General features: G+C 43.1%; 1 protein-coding gene across 1 annotated transcript; it reads left to right on the top strand.

Annotated features, from left to right (window-relative positions):
* The first annotated feature begins 6,644 nt into the window (after positions 1-6,644).
* LOC147623235 (uncharacterized) lies at positions 6,645-7,340 on the top strand. Its single transcript, XM_086821752.1, has 2 exons — positions 6,645-6,971; positions 7,068-7,340. The coding sequence occupies exons 1-2, from the start codon at positions 6,645-6,647 to the stop codon at positions 7,338-7,340; spliced, it is 600 nt and encodes a 199-aa protein (XP_086677878.1).
* The last annotated feature ends 12,848 nt before the right edge of the window (positions 7,341-20,188 follow it).

Genomic DNA, 20,188 nt, shown 5'->3' with positions numbered 1-20,188 from the left:
ATTATCTTGCTATTAGCTTAATCATATTTTGTATTATCTTAATCAATATGCTTAATCATGTTTCTCATATGCTTTGATCCACCTTGAGCCTAGTCAAGCTTGATTTATCAACATGGTACGAGAGCCATGCCTCTTCACTCATCTCATCTCAAGTCGTTAGCTCTAAGATAGGGTCTATTAATCTTGATTAAACTCACTAATCCCACATTATCCCTCTTTCTCCTTTGTGCCCAAATTTCAAGTGGCTTGTGCCTCCAATTCTCTTCATCATCATTAAGGAAGATCTTCTAGCCGTGTCTTCATTCACCATTAGGCAAATCCATGATATCGAGGAATTAATTGAAGTTGCCACAGCGCGGCTGCTCGTTTTTTATGCTGGTTCGCTGACTGGTTTTCAACGTTGTTCTCCGTGTATACTCCAAATAGGGGAATGCTCTCTTGTGAGTGTCTTGCCCATACCCTAAGGAGCCCACAGCTCGAATCTCATTGCATTTGATCAAGAATTCGCTCCACAACAAGTGGAAGAACAATCGTCAATTTGTAGCCATCTAGTGCAAATTTTGCCTCAAATTAAGGTGAAATCTCCCATCTACCTATTCCTCTCATCAATCTCCTTCAATATATGCAAAAAGCGCCATGAAGAAGTGTCTCTACATGCTCAATTAAAGGCTCCAACTTCACAATCTTGCTAATCATAGTTTTAGGTACTAATCTTATCATTAAGTTATAATTAACAGTAATTAGGATGATTAATTGAAGGTAATATTGGAAAATTGGAACTAAGTCTTGCATCAAGATTGCATTCAAATCTCTTTTGTATTGAGATTAGACACTGACCTTGAGTAGTACTCAAGTGTTAAGACCTTGAGTAGTACTCAAGTGTTCTCATCAAAACCCAAAATGACTACTTCATTTGTGCTTTAAAAAATCAAAGGAGAGTCCTTCCATAGGATAAGTCAAAAACAAATTCATGTTAACGAAGGATGGGCTATGGAGCATTGTAAGGGTGGTTGCAAGATGAGGTTATCTAGTTTCATGTAGTGGGCGCCCTTGGCTTTAGCTGGAAAACAGGCATTTTTTCAAGAAGAATAGCCAATCTCTCATACTTAGCCAAGGAGTTTCACTTCAAGGTCTTCTAATGAAACATCATATGCAAAGTTGGGCACCTAAAACTATAATCTGATCGAATATCCAATAATTGCAAATCCCCTTTTCTTTGGGAACCAAGTTTGTATACAGGCCCTGTCCTAGGTTTAGACAGGTACAGTGAATGTGAGTAAATTGCCTATAACTTTTACATTATTACTCATATGATGTTCCCACTTTGCATATCACAAATACAAATAACATAGAGCTTAACTTGATTTATCGAGTAATTTTTGATGTGTTCTACTATTTTCTATATTATTTAAAAGGTATTAGAATTGTTAAAAAATATACTATTTTATCCTCCCACCACATCTACCATTTAAAATGCTCAAATTGTATGGATCTAGTGATGATTAGATTGGGAAAGATTAGTATAATGTGGGTATAAGGTAAAATTACAAATCTAACGGTTGGATTTTTGTAGATTTACTTTGGAAAATTTTATCAGAGGCCCATTATATCAATAGTAATTTAATTCTAGAAAATTAAATATTGAATCTTTCAATCTAAAAACTCAAGGGATCAATACTCTTGTTGCCATGAATTTATTAAAAAAAATTTGGCTTGATTTGAGTATGGAAAGGTCCATTTTTAATCCTCCCAAGTAAAAATTCCCATATTGTGTCCACTCTCCCCTTTTCAAGTCTAAAACCAATCCTAGTTAGGTTTGGAAATCTAGGCTTGGTAAACTTCACAGCTTAGGTTTCATTCCATGTGTGAGGCTTGGGTAGGCACAAATCTTATATATGCATGCCACTTTATGTCCACATGAGCATTGAGAGGATCCACATAAGCAGCTTGCCACCTCAGCTTGCCACCTCCACCCTCCATGTCAACATGGTCAACCTAGTTGACTCCCCACCTCATCATCCTAGTCATCATTAATGCCACATCATCTTGCCACCTTTGCATGCCACCTCGCACATGGTGACATGGCATGCCACATCATGGAATTGCCACATCAACCATAATAGTGCCACATGTCAAGAGAATGCCACGTGTCATGCACGCTTGTGACACGTGGCATCTCCTTCCCACCTCCCCTCTTTTTTCAAAAACATATTTTTGGAAAAGTTAATTTAGTAATTTAGAGAAATAGAATATAGAAATTTAAATAATAAAATATATATAACTTATTAAATAAAAGAATTTAAAATCACTAATTTAAAGGATTATATTTTGGGATTAGATCAATAAAATTATTATTAAAGATCATATTATTAATTAAAATAAATAAATTTTTTAATTTAATATTTCTTAAATTTTTTTTTATGTAAAATAAACCTTTGAATAAAATTTGAAAAAAATACTTTATTTAAAAAAAAGCAGTTATATAATTATAAAATAAAAGATATCTTTAAAGATATATTTATATATCTAGTAATGATAAATATTTAGACTTGTTAATAAATATTATAAATAATATTGATTTTTAAGTGGATAATAGTTTATCTTTAATTATCTTTATGTTTATCTTAGTTATCCAATCAATCTTAGATAGGAAATCCAATGAGATTTGAAGTGGATAACCTATTTTTCCTATATAATCACACATCTCTAGTACTATCCCACACTTATCTCTAGTACTATCCCATCATTGAGTCTTTATAATATTTTCTCTCTTAGCTTCCTTGAGAATGGGTTCTCAAAGTCGTAGGAGTCGGAAACGTGATAGGACTAGACTCCCCCCCATCCACCAAGTTCAAGAGGAGGAGAGGAGAAGGGTAGCTCGTGAGAGAAAGAGAGAGTGGAGAGCACGTCAACGAGCAACACCTTCCGTTGGCAATGATCCAAGCCTTGCTCCTCCTCTTCCACTTCCTCTCCCTTCGCCCTCTTCCCCCCCACTACCCCTTAGTTTAGATAATCCACATGAACCCGCCCTTCTTGAGTCCTCTCTTCTACAAGAACCCACCCCCCCTCCTTTGGGCGCCCTTCGTGTGGATAGGAAAGAACTATCAAAGTCAGGGGCACATCGTCGTGCCTATGCAATCTTCCATTCCTATTTCAAAGACCTCACGCCTTCATCACAGGCATGTGTGTTTGATGCTTTGATTGATCTGCCCAACATGGCCAACTGCAGGGCGCTTTCCGACATTGGAGGTCAAAGAGAGAGGAGAGCTGGCATGGCGGTGCTACAAAGTGTTCGTCATTCCTATATAGTTAACAAGAAGAGGAACTTGTTGAAATTTGAGCATAATGATGAGCTATGGTGGATCATACACTAGAATCAACATCATTAAGAAAGTGATTAGCAAATGATTAATACGTAATTAGTGAATAATTAGCACATAGATTAATGTAGGCATGGATACTCAAAAACCAGCAAATTCTCATTAGGGCTATGCCTCAATTTATAGAGTTTACATCAAGCATCTAATCCCATTGATTTCTCCATGATTCACTCCCAGAATATCTCCACCTTTTGCCTGATTCTCTCCACCTCTTCTCTTTTCCCTGAATATCTCCCAGAATATCTCCACACTCCTAAATTCCCTCATGCTACCCATTATTCTCTCCCAGTAGATTCTTCTCACCTTTTCACAGGTTCTTTCACAATTACATCTTCTCTTTTACAGCCTCTATCCAAGAGCTTGTTCCCACACACACCCTATTCACTTGTATATTTCAACACCTCCCCTCAAGTGAATAATCCTAGTACACCTAGACTCTATACCAAGTTTGCCTCCCCTTACTTGGCAGTCCGCGACCAGTGTCTACTCCTCCCCTCAAGTTATCTTAGCACACCTGGACCCTATATCAAGTTTCTCTCTTACTTGATAGCCTGCGACCAGTGCCTGGAGTCCCTAAACTCATAGTCCTTGACACTCTCTCTCTCTATGTGTCCAAGGCTTACTATAGTTGCCCGCGACCTTGACTAAAGTGCTCACACATACATCTCTCTACCACGTGGCCTACATCATCGGTGGCTCAGAGGTGGTTTTACTTTGTTGGGGCAGGTTACATTGGGTTGTGGGGTCTCTCTCTCTCTCTCTCTCTCTCAGAGATTTTCACATGGCTCCTCACTCTTTGGAGCCTCACATCTTCTCTTATCTTCAGTCTTCTTATCGTGGCAGCATCTCTCCACGCGTCCGTCTCTTCTTTCAGTCTTCTTGGGGCAGCTTCTCTTCTCGTGGCAGCTTCTCTTCTCGTGTCCATGTCTTCCTTCAGATCTTCTTCTCGGTGTGGATCCTCTTCTTAGGAAGAGATATTCTTCTTCTTTCATGGCTGGGGCCATGAGCTCGTCCGTCAGGTCATTTTGCTCCATGTGAGCAACATGTTTCAATGTTTTGCTGACAGTTCCTTTGGGATTTTTATGTTTATCTTGTATCATTATGCAATGCAAACCCAAATTTATGCGGGAGGTCTTACCTCTTGCCTTATTCTGGACAAGGGCAGTGTCTGTTCCCATTTTTACACTGATAAAATATGCCCAATACATAATGCGTATAGCATTCATTCTCATGCACATTCCAAATGCAACTCTGGCTGTGAATAATCTTGAATTTGAGTGAGATTTATAGGCATTAACCAAGGTTTGAATGCCAAATGATGATTTTCACAAATTTATCAGCACAATTTTACCAGAAATTACATTAAATCAAGGGTAACCAATTTGTACGGGATGGTTGGAGTATCAAACCAACTCCGATTTGCAATCTGAAGTTATAGGGATCTGTATCAGATACCTAATGGTTAATTTGAACCCTCAATTGTACCAAAATATAGTGATTAGTACTGATTAATCACTGATTAGCAAATTAATGCTCTGTTTTGTGTGCACAAAAAAAAGTATACGGGGAGCCCAGATCTGGTGCCTTCCACTTCAAATGAGCTCAAATGCTTTCAAAGGCATCAATAGCAATGAGTCTAGTAGAGGATTAAGCCAAGAAACATAAGATTTGACCAAATAATAAAAGCTTAATCTCTGTTTTACCAAAGTCACCTGCAGATTTAATGAAGAGCTTGGATCTCACTGTAGACTTAATAATACTGAATTCTGTCTTCACCAGCTTGTAGAGCATGCTTGAAAACCCCCGGGGCTAAGAGGAATTAGACCCATTTGATTTGATGAAGTAGAAATCATTGATTTACTGCAGAAAAACGTAGCTTTTTAATCAGCGAAAATCGGGAGCTTCCGTGGGCGGTTTGCACTTCTAATTTGATGGGCCGGAGCTCCTATGGGTTACCTATCTTGGGCTAGAAGGGTTTGGGCAATGGTTGAGTGTGCAAGGAGAGGGAGCTCCTCCACTGGCTGGGGGTGAAGGGGAAGATGAAAAACTCACTAAAAATTGATTTTTTGCTAATTTTTTTACTAATCCTAATTAATTCACTAATGGGCTCATAAATCTGATTGATTCTAGGCATGGCTCTGATACCATGTTGAAATTTGAGCATAATGATGAGCTATGGTGGATCATACACTAGAATCAACATCATTAAGAAAGTGATTAGCAAATGATTAACACGTAATTAGTGAATAATTAGCACATAGATTAATGTAGGCATGGATACTCAAAAACCAGCAAATTCTCATTAGGGCTATGCCTCAATTTATAGAGTTTACATCAAGCATCTAATCCCATTGATTTCTCCATGATTCACTCCCAGAATATCTCCACCTTTTGCCTGATTCTCTCCACCTCTTCTCTTTTCCCTGAATATCTCCCAGAATATCTCCACACTCCTAAATTCCCTCATGCTACCCATTATTCTCTCCCAGTAGATTCTTCTCACCTTTTCACAGGTTCTTTCACAATTACATCTTCTCTTTTACAGCCTCTATCCAAGAGCTTGTTCCCACACACACCCTATTCACTTGTATATTTCAACAGAACTCTGCGGACGCTTTGGCTGCTCGACGGGCTATTGTGGCAGCCATAAGTAGCTCCCAAATGAAGGGTAAGGTTAGTGCCACATCTCGCATCCTTTCCATAGCACCACACGCACTTAGAGTTGGGTCTATTAGGCGACAAAGTTTAGATGCCAATGAGGTTGGTGCTTTGTGGGCGAGTAGTGGTCGTGTAGCTAGGCATGATCGCCTACTAGATGAAACCACTAGAACCTTGATAGAAAGTTTTTGGGAGGAGAATTGTCGTACATCACCAGTTTTCAAGAAAGCTTTGCGTAAGAGAGTGACAAGAGGAGTGTTCATTGAGCACGGTGCTTGCTTTCTTGAAATGACCCAAACTGAGTTGTATTCTCAGTTTGTGGCTTCGTATCCAGAGCTTAAAATTGGGCAAAGGTCATTTGAGGGGTGTAAGCCTTGGTTTGTGAGGTACTCACGTCAGCGTGACACATGTTGTTGTCGCTACCATGTTGAGTTCAAACTTTTTTATGATGTGTTCCGTTCTCTTAGTGGGCATAGAGAGTTGCCTCGTAGTCCATGTGATTTCATCCACTCTCTTTTGTGTGCACGCACGGAGGATGCCCAGTTCCATAGGATGCCTTGTGTGGAGAGCAATTGCACATCATGTGGTTCACTTGCACATCTACAGATGGTAGATCTTGATGCAAGTGACCAAGAGATAGTGGCATGGCAATGTTATGAGTATGTGACACACCAGCTCCAGAGTGGTGGACAGTCCAGGAAGTTGCAGCTCGTGGACAAACATACACCACATTGTCACTTCACAGCCACATTTAGGGAGAAGATCTACCCCTACATACGGCATAGTCATTGTTCCAAGTGGCAGGATTGTCAGTTCCGAGCATTCCCAGCAGAGTTTCCTATTGGTGTGGTCGTCTCTGTGATTGATTTTGGAGAGAACTACACTTTCACACCTTTTCAGGAGATACAATCTGAGTATTACTTCTCAGAGCAGGTAATGGTTAGATTTTGTAATATTTGTTTTATGTTTGAGCTACATTACTTATTTGATTTTTTGTGTCCTAAACGTATGTATTGCTTACCTCACCAGGTTGCTATTATGGTCCACATTAGCTATCGACATGCAGAGGCTCATGTAGATGGGATAGCGAGTACCCCCGAGACCCGTGTCATTATTCGAGAGTATCATTTCTATATCAGTGATGATCGTTCACATGATGCACATTTTGTGCAACACTGTTTTCGTCTCCATGACGATTTTTTAGGAGATTGTGGGATCAGACATGTCCAGCGATGGGTTTGGTCGGATGGTTGTGGCGCACAGTTCAAGTCATCACGTCAATTCTATTGGCTCTACAGGTAGTACTTATGGCTTTCTTACATTTACAATTAAACTAAATTCATAGAACATCTTAAAGAAAACAATAACTAAGACTATCTTTTATGGATTTATAGGTGGCATGTGCAGTCTAATATCCCAATGATTTGGTCATTCTTTGAGACTGGTCACGGAAAGGGAGAGCATGATGGTGCGGGCGCGTGTGTGAAACGTGCCTTGAGGCATCATCAGCTGCGCGACAGGATGCTCAGCGGTTCAGAGATGCGGGCCACGTAGTCGAGTGGTGCTCCCAACATTTGTGTGGGAGTGCAGCATCATCGTACCCCAAACGTGATGCTCGGATTGTCAGGAGATTTTTTTGGCATGTGGATGGTGGCATGATTGACCGTGGAGCCTCCCATGATTGTGACACAGTACCTGGCACCTTGGGCTTACATTCCATCAGGAGCACGTGCATGGCGGCCCCCACGATTTACACACGACGGTTTGCATGCTTCTGCGGAGCATGTATGGATGGCGATTGGTCACATTGTGCCTCGAGAGGATGGGCAGATGCATGGATACAGACATTCCTCTCCCCCGAGCATCCTTCACATCCAGTGGTGTCTGATGAGCACACAGGTCCTGCGTTCATGGTCAGTTATGATGACCTGACAGATTTGCTACAGGAGGGTGATGTATTTGCTGTTATTGCCAGTGAGGGAAATAGCGAGGGAGTAGACTACTATCTGATGAGTTGCACTAGGCCAAAGTGCATGCTTGACCAGGATACAGTGGATGATCATGGGTTTTCTTATGACGCCCATAGCATGATTGTGGCAGGCCGGTTCTACCAGCAGATTCGACTTCATCAGGGGAGTCTTGAGTTCCAGCAATGGAAGTGGGAGTTAGAGGCATTTCAGTTCTCTCATCTAGTGGTTGCTACCAGGCTCACTCTTGTTCGAGTACAGAGCCGAAAACACAGTTCTCACCCTCGTTTTCGGCTTCGAGTGGATGACCATGAGAGCATTCTAGAGCAGTTGAGAGCTAGAGAGGGTGCTACTGACTAGATCTCTATCTTGATAGTGACTAAACTCAGACTAGCTGGGTTAGCTCACTTACATTGTACTTAGATTTTTGGGCAGTGACTAACCTCAGAGTAGCTGGGGTAGCTCATTTTCATTCTGATGTACTTATTTGATGTTTATATCATTATGAGTGTTCTCATTATTGAGTATCATTACATTTTAGTTGATGTTCTTGATTTTATTATATTTTTTAACACTTTGGCTTTCATATTGTTTGTTGAAAATCTCCATGCCATCGTACCCAAACATGCTCTGATGGGGACCAAACTTTGCAAGCATGGGGGGGGACCCACCCCCACATGCTTGCAAAGTTTGGTCACAATCAGAGTATGTTTGGATTGGTAATTAGCGCCCAGTGCCGGTTTTTCAAGTCTCTTGGTGCTTAAGAGGCCATGGAAAATCCGGGCCTTCCCCATACCATCGTACCCAAACATGCTCCGATGGGGACCAAACTCTGCAAGCATGGGGGGGTGGGTCCCATGGAAAATCCGGGCCTTCCCCATACCATCGTACCCAAACATGCTCCGATGGGGACCAAACTTTGCAAGCATGGGGGGGGGGACCATCCCCCCCCCATGCTTGCAAAGTTTGGTCCCCATCGGAGCATGTTTGGGTACGATGGTATGGGGAAGGCCCGGATTTTCCATGGCTTCTTAAGCACCAAGAGACTTGAAAAATCTGGACTGGGCGCTAATTACCAATCCAAACATGCTCTGATTGTGACCAAAATTTGCAAGCATGTGGGGGTGGGTCCCCCCCCCCATGCTTGCAAAGTTTGGTCCCCATCGGAGCATGTTTGGGTACGATGGTATGGGGAAGGCCCGGATTTTCCATGGCCTCTTAAGCACCAAGAGACTTGAAAAACCCGCACTGGGCGCTAATTACCAATCCAAACATGCTCTGATTGTGACCAAACTTTGCAAGCATGTGAGGGTGGGTCCCCCCCCATGCTTGCGAAGTTTGGTCCCGATCAGAGCATGTTTAGGTAACGATGGTATGGGGAAGGCCCGGATTTTCCATGGCCTCTTAAGCACCAAGAGACTTCAAAAACCCGCACTGGGCACTAATTACCAATCCAAACATGCTCTGCCCCACATTCTTGCAAAGTTTGGTCCCTATCGGAGCATGTTTGGGTACGATGGTATGGGGAAGGCCCGGATTTTCCATGGCCTATTAAGCACCAAGAGACTTGAAAAATCCGGACTGGGCGCTAATTACCAATCCAAACATGCTCTGATTGTGACCAAACTTTGCAAGCATGTGGGTGGGACCCACCCCCACATGCTTGCAAAGTTTGGTCCCCATCGGAGCATGTTTGGGTACGATGGTATGGGGAAGGCCCGGATTTTCCATGGCCTCAAAAGCACCAAGAGACTTGAAAAATCCAGACTGGGCGCTAATTACCAATCCAAACATGCTCTGATTGTGACCAAACTTTGCAAGCATGTGGGTGGGACCCACCGCCACATGCTTGCAAAGTTTGGTCCCCATCGGAACATGTTTAGGTACGATGGTATGGGGAAGGCCCAGATTTTCCATGGCCTCTTAAGCACCAAGAGACTTGAAAAACCCGCACACTGGGCGCTAATTACCAATCCAAACATGCTCTGATTGTGACCAAACTTTGCAAGCATGTGGGTGGGACCCACCCCCACATGCTTGCAAAGTTAGGTCCCCATCAGAGTATGTTTGGGTACGATGGTATGGGGAAGGCCCGGATTTTCCATGGCCTCTTAAGCCACCTAGAGACTTTAAAAACCCGCACTGGGCGCTAATTACCAATCCAAACATGCTCTGATAGGGACCAAACTTTGCAAGCATGTGGGGGGGACCCACCCCCGCATTCTTGCAAAGTTTGGTCCCCATCGGAGCATGTTTGGGTACGATGGTATGGGGAAGGCCCGGATTTTCCATGGCCTCTTAAGCACCAAGAGACTTGAAAAACCCGCAGTGGGCGCTAATTACCAATCCAAACATGCTCTGATTGTGACCAAACTTTGCAAGCATGTGGGGGGGACCCACCTCCACATGCTTGCAAAGTTTGGTCCCCATCGGAGCATGTTTGGGTACGATGGTATGGGGAAGGCTCGGATTTTCCATTGCCTCTTAAGCACCCAGAGACTTGAAAAACCCGCACTGGGCACTAATTACCAATCCAAACATGCTCTGATTGTGACCAAACTTTGCAAGCATGTGGGTGGGACCCACCCCCACATGCTTGCAAAGTTTGGTCCCAATCGGAGCATGTTTGGGTACGATGGTATGGGGAAGGCCCGGATTTTCCATGGCCTCTTAAGCACCAAGAGACTTGAAAAATCCAGACTGGGCGCTAATTACCAATCCAAACATGCTCTGATTGTGACCAAACTTTGCAAGCATATGGGTGGGACCCACCCCCACATGCTTGCAAAGTTTGGTCCCCATCGAAGCATGTTTGGGTACGATGGTATGGGGAAGGCCCGGATTTTCCATGGCCTCTTAAGCACCAAGAGACTTGAAAAATCCAGACTGGGCGCTAATTACCAATCCAAACATGCTCTGATTGTGACCAAACTTTGCAAGCATGTGGGTGGGACCCACCCCCACATGCTTGCAAAGTTTGGTCCCCATCGGAGCATGTTTGGGTACGATGGTATGGGGAAGGCCCGGATTTTCCATGGCCTCTTAAGCACCAAGAGACTTCAAAAACCTGGACTGGGCGCTAATTACCAATCCAAACATTCTCTGATTGTGACCAAACTTTGCAAGCATATGGGGGGGACCCACCCCCACATGCTTGCAAAGTTTGGTCCCCATCGGAGCATGTTTGGGTACGATGGTATGGGGAAGGCCCGGATTTTCCATGGCCTCTTAAGCACCAAGAGACTTCAAAAACCCGCCTTGGGCGCTAATTACCAATCCAAACATGCTCTGATTGTGACCAAACTTTGCAAGCATGTGGGGGTGGGTGCCCCCCCATGCATGCAAAGTTTGGTCACAATCAGAGCATGTTTGGGTACGATGGCATGGAGATTTTCAACAAACAATATGATAGCCAAAGTATTAAAAAATATAATAAAATCAAGAACATCAACTAAAATGTAATGATACTCAATAATGAAAAAACTCATAATGATATAAACATCAAATAAGTACATCAGAATGAAAGTGAGCTACCCCAGCTAGTCTGAGGTTAGTCACTGCCCAAAAATCTAAGTACAATGTAAGTGAGCTAACCCAGCTAGTCTGAGTTTAGTCACTATCAACGGCAACCCAATCAAAATCGTCATCTCGAACTGCCGGTCGACGTGCGCGTCGAGGCTGCTGTTGTGCACATCGAGGAGGCTGTGCCGGCTGAGGGGGTCGTCGAATGTCTGTGGGGAGGTCTGCCTCAACAAAGGCAGGATCGTGAGCTGGTGCTGGTGTACTCGGGAGCTCACGAGTCCCAAAAGCTGCTATGGCCCTCTCTCTCTCTCTCTACGTCGTGCTAATGCAAGACGCCTCTGTCTGTAAACCCAAAATCTATAATCTGCAATGGTACGTGTCTGCCACTCAACTCGTGTAAGCTCCTCTGCTGTAAGGACACACTGCTCATGAGAAGCAGCACTGCTGCTAGCACCATCACCCGAGGTGCCACTAGGACCAGCACCACCCACGCGCTCATATGCTGTGATCTGGCTCTCATGTAGGAGTCTCTGGTATGCATCAAACTCATGTGAGCTCCACTCAATCTCTGGAGGCACCTCAGGCTCCTGGGCTCTATTGTCGAAGGCGTCGAGTCCCAAGTCAATAGCTGATGTAAAATCAATAGGCCTGCCAGTCCTAGCATCTACTCGAACGAGGCCTGGGTGAAGATCATCGATGCCCAAAACTCTGTATGTCGCTAGGTCAACGCGTGCACGGCAGGAGGGGCATGCTGAGAACCGTACTAGCTCCTGGGTGATGCAAGACAAGTGGAAAAAATATCCACATCCCAGGGCATATCCACCTGTACTATCAATGTCCTCGATACATAAAGCGCAGCACGCATCACGTAGGAAGGGTGGTGCATCCTGCGGGAGAGGTCGTCGAAAAACCTCTGTGTGACAGGCTGTGGATATAAAGGTAGGTAAGGCACTGTCACGTCCGAGGATCTGCGAAACTCTCGAACATGCAGCATCAACTGCTCTGCCCTATGCTGGGCAATTTGCTCCATAATCTGATGATGCTGTGCCTCAGCTCTAGAGCTCTCTACCTCGGTCCGAGCTTACGCAAAAAAGTAAAGCATTAAAATAATTGATTAGTCTCTCATTAGGTTTTACTTAAAGAAATTTATAACTTAGGATCTTAATTATAACTCTTTTACGTGCAAGAGAAACCTACCTGCTGGATGTCGGACTCTCCCAGATGCTGTGCCTCTGCAGTAGCTGCCTCTGCCGTCTGTAATGCAGCTCTGAGGCGGTCAATCTCCGCTCTCACCTCTACCAACTCCTGAGTGAGTCTCTCAGTGGTAGGTGTGGGACCCTACGTGACACAATCAACCATGCTGCTCATGTAAAAATATAGAAAAGTACATATAAACATGTAGATAAATGACCAAAAAAACTTAAGACGTAATATATATGTAAATACCTCGACATCTATCGTCGGTATAGATCGTGAGAACAGGCGCACCACGTGCTGGATGCTCTCTGTGGTACTCCGTACGTCAATGCCGACCTGGGTGCCAAGAGCCTCTACAGTCGACAATGGCACAAATGAAGGATCTGTGGTAGGTGGTACACGAAGGGCTGGTGGAGGCCGCCTACCCTGGTCCTGGAGACGGCCTCGGCCAGCACCACCACCTGGCCGATGGCTGGTGTAATCCACCTCCTCCCCTAAGACAAACTCCGCATATAACTGCTTTGCGAAGTATATGGGAATCTGGCGGTTGTTCGGTATCCTCCCATATGCGGCAACATATCGACTATAGATATGTGCCGCCATACGAGGATGCGAACACCGCGAAATAGTAAGGGGCTTGCCCGTCCCCAGGCCTCATCCCACGACTATCGAGGAAAAGATCTAGGTAGGCTCCATCCCTAATAGGAGTAAGATCACAGACCTGACGATATGTCAGGCCATGTGACACAGGAGCAGTGCGATGGTGGGCTATCCACTCATCTACATAAACAATATCGTGAAGGCTACGAAGGGACGAAAGCATCGCCTCCAAGTCTGCCACCACGATATGTAATGTAGACGGTGTGCCTCTAGCACTCCTACGGATAGCCGGTCTATCTCCGTGCGATGAGGTCGCGATGAGGTCCGCAATAGATGAGCAGCCCTCCTCGTGGTCCTCCTCGTGTGACTCCATGCTAAAACCTAAGCCAAACACAAAGGTCCAATGTGAAGGGTCTAATGTGAATGGTCTAATGCTTAGTGCTAAAGTAGCACTAATGAAGCTATAAAACAATGCTAATGGGCTCACTAATGCTAATCCAAATCAAGAGAGCAAGGAGAGTGAAAACGACTTGTGACAATGAGGGAAAAAAAAAGTTTTCCGGTTTTATAACCTCGATCGAGGTTCGGTAACATCATGCAATTTAGGGTTTGCAAGATTAACGCTCTGGATATTAGGGTTAGTGCAACATACGGCCAAGATACGCACTTAATTTTAGGGTTGGTGAAGGATCGACGGCTGAGATTTGATATTACTATCTCGTTCGAGGTACATGGACGGCCACGATTTAAAGTCATTACCACGACAAGGTATGTCGACGGTCAAGATTCATTATATACCTCGATCGAGATATTTAAACGGCTGAGATCGCATCTTCCAACCTACGTGAATGGACGGTAGAGATTGCGTTTACGTATCTCGATCGAGATATTTGGACGGTGGATATTGTATCTACGTATCTCGATCAAGATATTTGGACGGTAGAGATTGTATCTCTGTATCTCGATCGAGATATTTGGACGGTGGAGATTTGATCTCAGTATCTCGATCGAGATACGGGGACGGTGGAGATTGTATCCCATTACCTCGAACAATGAATTAATTTCTCGTTCGAGATACGTGGACGATGGAGATGTGTTAGTTAAATATGCCTAGGGGGATACAGCGTGGCCCTGATGTGGATCCGAGTGGCATAGATATCTCGATCGCGATAATGTGGTGGCGGTGACATGTATTGGTGACATGGCGGTGACATGTATTGGTGACATGGATGACGCCTGGAAACCATGACCTGCTAGCGTGGCATTAGTTGGCATCTCGATCGAGATATGTCGATTTAGGCTTGGGAGGCACGTGTCGTGTTTTAATTCGCGGCACTATCACGATCGAGGTACTCCGCCCGAGATGCATGGATGTCCCAATTTTAGAGGGAGTGAACGAAAGTGAGTACCCTCATCTTGCAACCACCCGTAAATGGAAGGTAAAAATGTGCGGAGGATGAAAAGAACAAATAGTTAAGTTAGAATGAAGAGGAATTAGCTATCATTGCATTAGGATTGGGAGATGGATTTATCCATCACAAGATACATCTAAGGGTGCTTAGGATGAGCTAGGAAAATTTTTTGGGGCAAAGCAAAAGAGTTCAAAAATAAGCTTAAAAATACAATTCTTTGGCTTTGACATTAAGGATAGTGAATCACTTTCAGCACACCTTAACAAAATGAAGAGTATAACTCAACAATTAGCTAGCATTGGGGCACCAGTAGAAGAAAAGGATGCCATAGCCATATGGTCAAAAAGAATGACACTTGAGGAGTATGGGCCCATGGTGGCTACCTTGAAAAACCTCCCAAATCCAACCATTGCAAGAGTGGAAGTAGCACTCATAGAAGAAGAGAAGCGGATTCGAGGAAAGACGGTTCAAGATACATCGAGTCAGGAGAAAACACTCTTATCAAGAGGGCCGGGACTGAGGACCAGAGAAGGACCAAGGACAAAGAAAACATGTCATCATTATGGCAAGATTGGTCACATAGCAAAGGATTGCAGCTGGCATAAAAAGAGAGCTGAAGAAGCCAATGTAATGTCAAAGAAGGAAGAAAATAATGTGGCCTCGCAGAATGGAGGCAACACCGATCATGGCTCCTAACCCCTCGTTGTAACCCCACTCTCCCGGTGTGTAAAGTGTCAAGACAAAGCCAACATTGTAGCTCATAGAGCAACCTAGATGGACCGCTCCAACCATATGAGTATGGAGTGTAGGTGAGGTCAATACATATTAGGTGTTAGACCCTCATCACATTGAGGGGAGGTGTTGAGAAAAGCAATGTGTGAGGGTGCAACATGAATAGAGCAAGGGGATGAGCATGTACATTAGAAAAGGATAGACTAAGGGTACATTGGCAATTTTTATGGTCGTTTGTAAAAATTTAAGGCAAAGGTCAAAAAGGTAGCACATGAAAGTGCAAGGAGACACATATAGTGTGAGCATTTATGGACGTATGGTTGGCACGAGGATGCACACAAAGCATAGATTGAGAGCTCCATGAGAGCTATAAAAGGATGTACTTGGATCAACTCTTATACAAGGAGATTATGTGGATTCATGATTAATCACTTGTCCTTAGCTTGCTATTAGCTTAATCACATTTTGTATTATCTTAATCAATATGCTTAATCATGTTTCTCGTATGTTTTGATCTACCTTGAGCCTAGTCAAGCTTGATTTATCAACACTTGTGAGCCCATGGCCAGGCATCGCATTGTTTGTATGCATAGTCGTTAACAATTAGGTGACACGTATACACAGCTCCCCCTCAATACACATATTATGCTTTTTTAGGATTTTTCCTAATCTACACTCACACACACGTGCACGGATCCTCCCTCCCCCCTTTGCACCCTTACAAGGTGACGTCCCCACTGCAGCACACTACTCTGTGGTATTGAACCCAACACCTTGGCCAGAGCATTCGAACCTTATCGACTCAGTTACGCTCCAATAGTCACATGTATTATACTTTTTAATGGGAATACAAGGGGGTACAATATATATTTATTGGATGTGAGCGTGTGCTTTCACAATCTTGTACACAAGAAGTGAGAGGTGTAAGAACGTGGTGTAAAGCTGGTAATCTTTTTCTTTTCTTTTTTTAACGAAGAGAGGGGAAGGAGAGATTCAACTGGTATCATCCTTGGCTAGAGAGTGTTCGCCACTAGCCAAGATGACGGATGCCCCACGCCTGGTTAAGGTTACAACGAGGGGTGAGGCGAAGGTTGTAACTACCTTCGCCCCCTTAATAACACCTCCCCGCCCATCCATGCAATTGTATGCGAGACGCAAACTGAGTCCTGTGTACGATAGAGGACGCCAGACAAACACTTCGCTGCCTTTGTTCTCTCTGTGTGCCACCCTGGCATGTACAAGGAGACCCTCACTCAGAGAGAAAGGGAGAGCCACGCGTGTGTTGCTGGCTGTAGAGAGAGAGAGAGAGAGAGAGAGAGACGGGGTTTAACAACACGTAATAACATCATAGCCACGTGGATGGCTTGTTCAGAGAATTAATCGTCTCAAATGGACCCACATGTTGTGAGAAGCCATGGTGTGTGAAAACACCCACAAGGCTGGTTGCTATACATAATGTGATAGGCGTACATTTTTTTTTGGGAAAATATATATGTTTACATATATAAACAAACTACACCGACATTAGCCAAACAATGATAACTTAGATTTTGACAACTCAACACCTACAGACGAAGTACCATCATCAAAATACAGACCAACTAACTATGATAGCGTAGAATCTTACTCCACTTGAAACCCTGATGACAGAGCACATAGCATTCCTAGGGTAATTTTTGCTCATTGGGAATACATTTAACCACATTGCTTCTCCCCTTTGCTTGCATTCAATAGGATCTGCGTCCTTGAGTTGCATCCTTGAATTGAATTCCACCTACATTGTGTAACCATGGAAGGTGAAGGCTTTGAATTCTTCATCAAAGTGATCCATCTCATCATAGTCTAGCCCATCCTGTCATTAATATGAGTGAGTTTAGATCCTGGTATGCCCAAGTATCCCCATGCCATCAGTAACACCAAGTGTGCTGCCTTAGTTGTAATCCTTAAGCCCTTGTTATACATGTAATGGATGTAATAACTCAAAAAGCATTGTTGCTAGTAAGTTACAATCTCCAATAGTTAGAAATGCATTTTTACCAATACAGTATGGCCCACATGATCACCTTCTAGAGAAACATCTTCATTCTCATAGGGACCTTTTGTTTCCAAAGTACCTCCCACCTTCTTCTCTAGGTGTTTAAGCTCCATCTGACCTTCCAATTTTTATTGCTATATGATACATTTATCCTTGTCGCAACTATTTCTTTGTACACTTGCTTGGCTGTTACATTGATTAAAGGGGTTCCATTGAGCCACTTCCAATCCTTAGCTCTCCTCATTTACTAGTAGTGGATATCACTATTTCATCCAAACACTCTAAAACCCTCCTGACAATCTAGAGGTCCTTTTTTGCAATATTATACATGCATCTAGCTTGTTCATCAACCATCTAGCCCAATATGGGTCCATCCCAAAGGTCCCCCAAGTATCTCAACGCTTTATTATTAACTCTCTTTGTAGTTGTCATGTCTAACCTAGCCAAAGATGGAGTGAATCTTTGTGTCCACCATAGTCTCTGGTAGAAGAAAGAGTTACCAGTAGATCTTGTACAACCCTCCCATTTAATCATTCCCATAATGTCCTTCCAAGATGAGGACATAAATTTAGAGAAAGAAGCTCCTTGAATTCTCAAAGGGGCATGCGAGAAAACTTTATCTACCCAATCTAGTCCACTTTCCCTTGCATATTATCTCAACTTCTTCCACTATTTGGCTCATCATTCTGGTCCAACGCTCCTTCAGTTTCAGGTAGAACAATTGCCACCGTGGCTTTAGCATGAATAGGTAATGACAACACCCATCCTCTTGGCAATCACACAACAATCTATCTTCCATATAAACCACTCCTCCTTCCTTCTCTTCGTTCTATTGTAAATACTATTCTAAATGTATATATTATGTTTTGGAGTTCATTGATTCATATTAGGGTGGGATCCCCAATTAGGGGTTTTCTATGGGGGAAAACCATACTACACCACCATCTTGTGGAGGGAAAGGAAAGAGAGATTCGAACTTGGACCATCCTTGGGTAGAGTGTTCGCCACTAGCCAAGCCCCACCCGTGGTTGTAACTTAAGATTACAAGGGGAGGGGTGAGGTGAAGGCTGTAACTTAAGGTTACCCTCGCCTACTCAAAGAATGCCTCTTGCTCGGCAAAGAGTCTGAGAGATTGAGACTGTGCGAACTTGCCCAAGCCCAAGCGCAACAGCAAGGTCGAGTTGGCGGGGACAAAGCGAGCTCATTTCTATGTCGAGTGGGAGAGAGGAGATGTGGGCATTGAAGAGGCATGCAACATGTAGGCATTTAGGAGAAGAGATGTAATGAAACGACACTGCAATGCGAAGTGGTTCCATTTTATTAATTCTCACTTTTCTAAGGTTTAAAACCTTAATACTAGATCACCATCACCTAATTAATTGATTTTCCTTTTCCACAATCTTTGGGTCCCTATTCAACAAAGAGAGACTATCGCTCCGGCGCTTCCTCCTCCTCCTCCATCAATAGAGAGAGACAAACCAACGCATATGAGACGCAAACTCAGTCATGTGTATGATAGAGGAAGACAAACACATCGCTACCTTTGTTCTTTGTGTGTCCCACCCTGGCATGTACAAGGAGACCGCGAACTTGCAAAGAGAAAGAGAGCGTATATTTGGCCATGCTTCCCGCGCGTGTTGCCGGTCGAGAGAGAGGGGGGCCCGGGGGGGCACACGAAACTGATCCCCCCCTTTCCTGTTGAATAAACACAAGCGACAAAGTGCTCAAAAAACCTACTCGTCGTGAGACCTTAGGAATTTGAATTTATGTCATATTAACACATAGGATCGTAGACACATTAACCACACCATTTAATCTTTGCTTTAAGGTGTGGACACTTTGTTTTCCTATGATTCCATTTAACCGATGGACTCTGGAGTCTCCTGAAAAAAATAAAGGGAAAAAAATAAGGGATTATTATTGTGCACTAATGTCATTTTTAAAAGGCAACACGGGATTATTGTGCATTATTGTCATTTTTTAAAAGGCCATGTCATGTGGGGCAACTCACTGGGGATCAGTGCTTGAAATTTTTTTTAAAAAAACCAATCAAAATAAGCATAACTCTTAAATCTATCCGATTTTTGTTTCCAAAATTTCTATAATATGCCAATTTCATAACTAAAATATATAAAAAATCATTCCTTAACATAAAACGTTACTTCAAATCATAACCAGTTTTTTTAACTTCTTGCCCTTATAAATACACTAGAATGCCTTTTTTTAAAGAGCAAGGATCATTCTAACTTGTTATGTGTATCTGGTTAAGTAGTCTATAGATAAAAATGCGGAAATCTTTAAAAAAAAGAAATCTTTGATTTGTCGGCCCACTCCTTGTCTTAAACGAGAAGCAAAGTCAAACACGATTGAAGACTAAAGTGCAACTATCAAAGCTCAACATCAACAAGAAAAAGGCCCAATATGAAATATATATATATTATATATTAATTTACAAAAACATTTCAGTGATCAAATAAATTGGAATATTGAGATTTGACATTGGTCATATCGTGTGGACAATTTGAGAAATTGCATTTTTTTATTTGCTATTATAATATTACATATATTTGTTTGTAATATGGACAATTTGAGAAATTGCATTTTTTATTTGCTATTATAATATTACATATATTTGTTTGTTCCAACACTGCTTTCTTCTAGCCTCTCTCCTCTTTTTTACATCTC

Source organism: Cibotium barometz, chromosome 27 (assembly GCF_041138505.1).
Source record: "Cibotium barometz isolate CiBa-2024 chromosome 27, ASM4113850v1, whole genome shotgun sequence".
NCBI classification, from domain to species: domain Eukaryota; kingdom Viridiplantae; phylum Streptophyta; class Polypodiopsida; order Cyatheales; family Cibotiaceae; genus Cibotium; species Cibotium barometz.
Note: the sequence above shows the minus strand (reverse complement) of the source record. Positions and strands in the feature narration are given on the sequence as shown.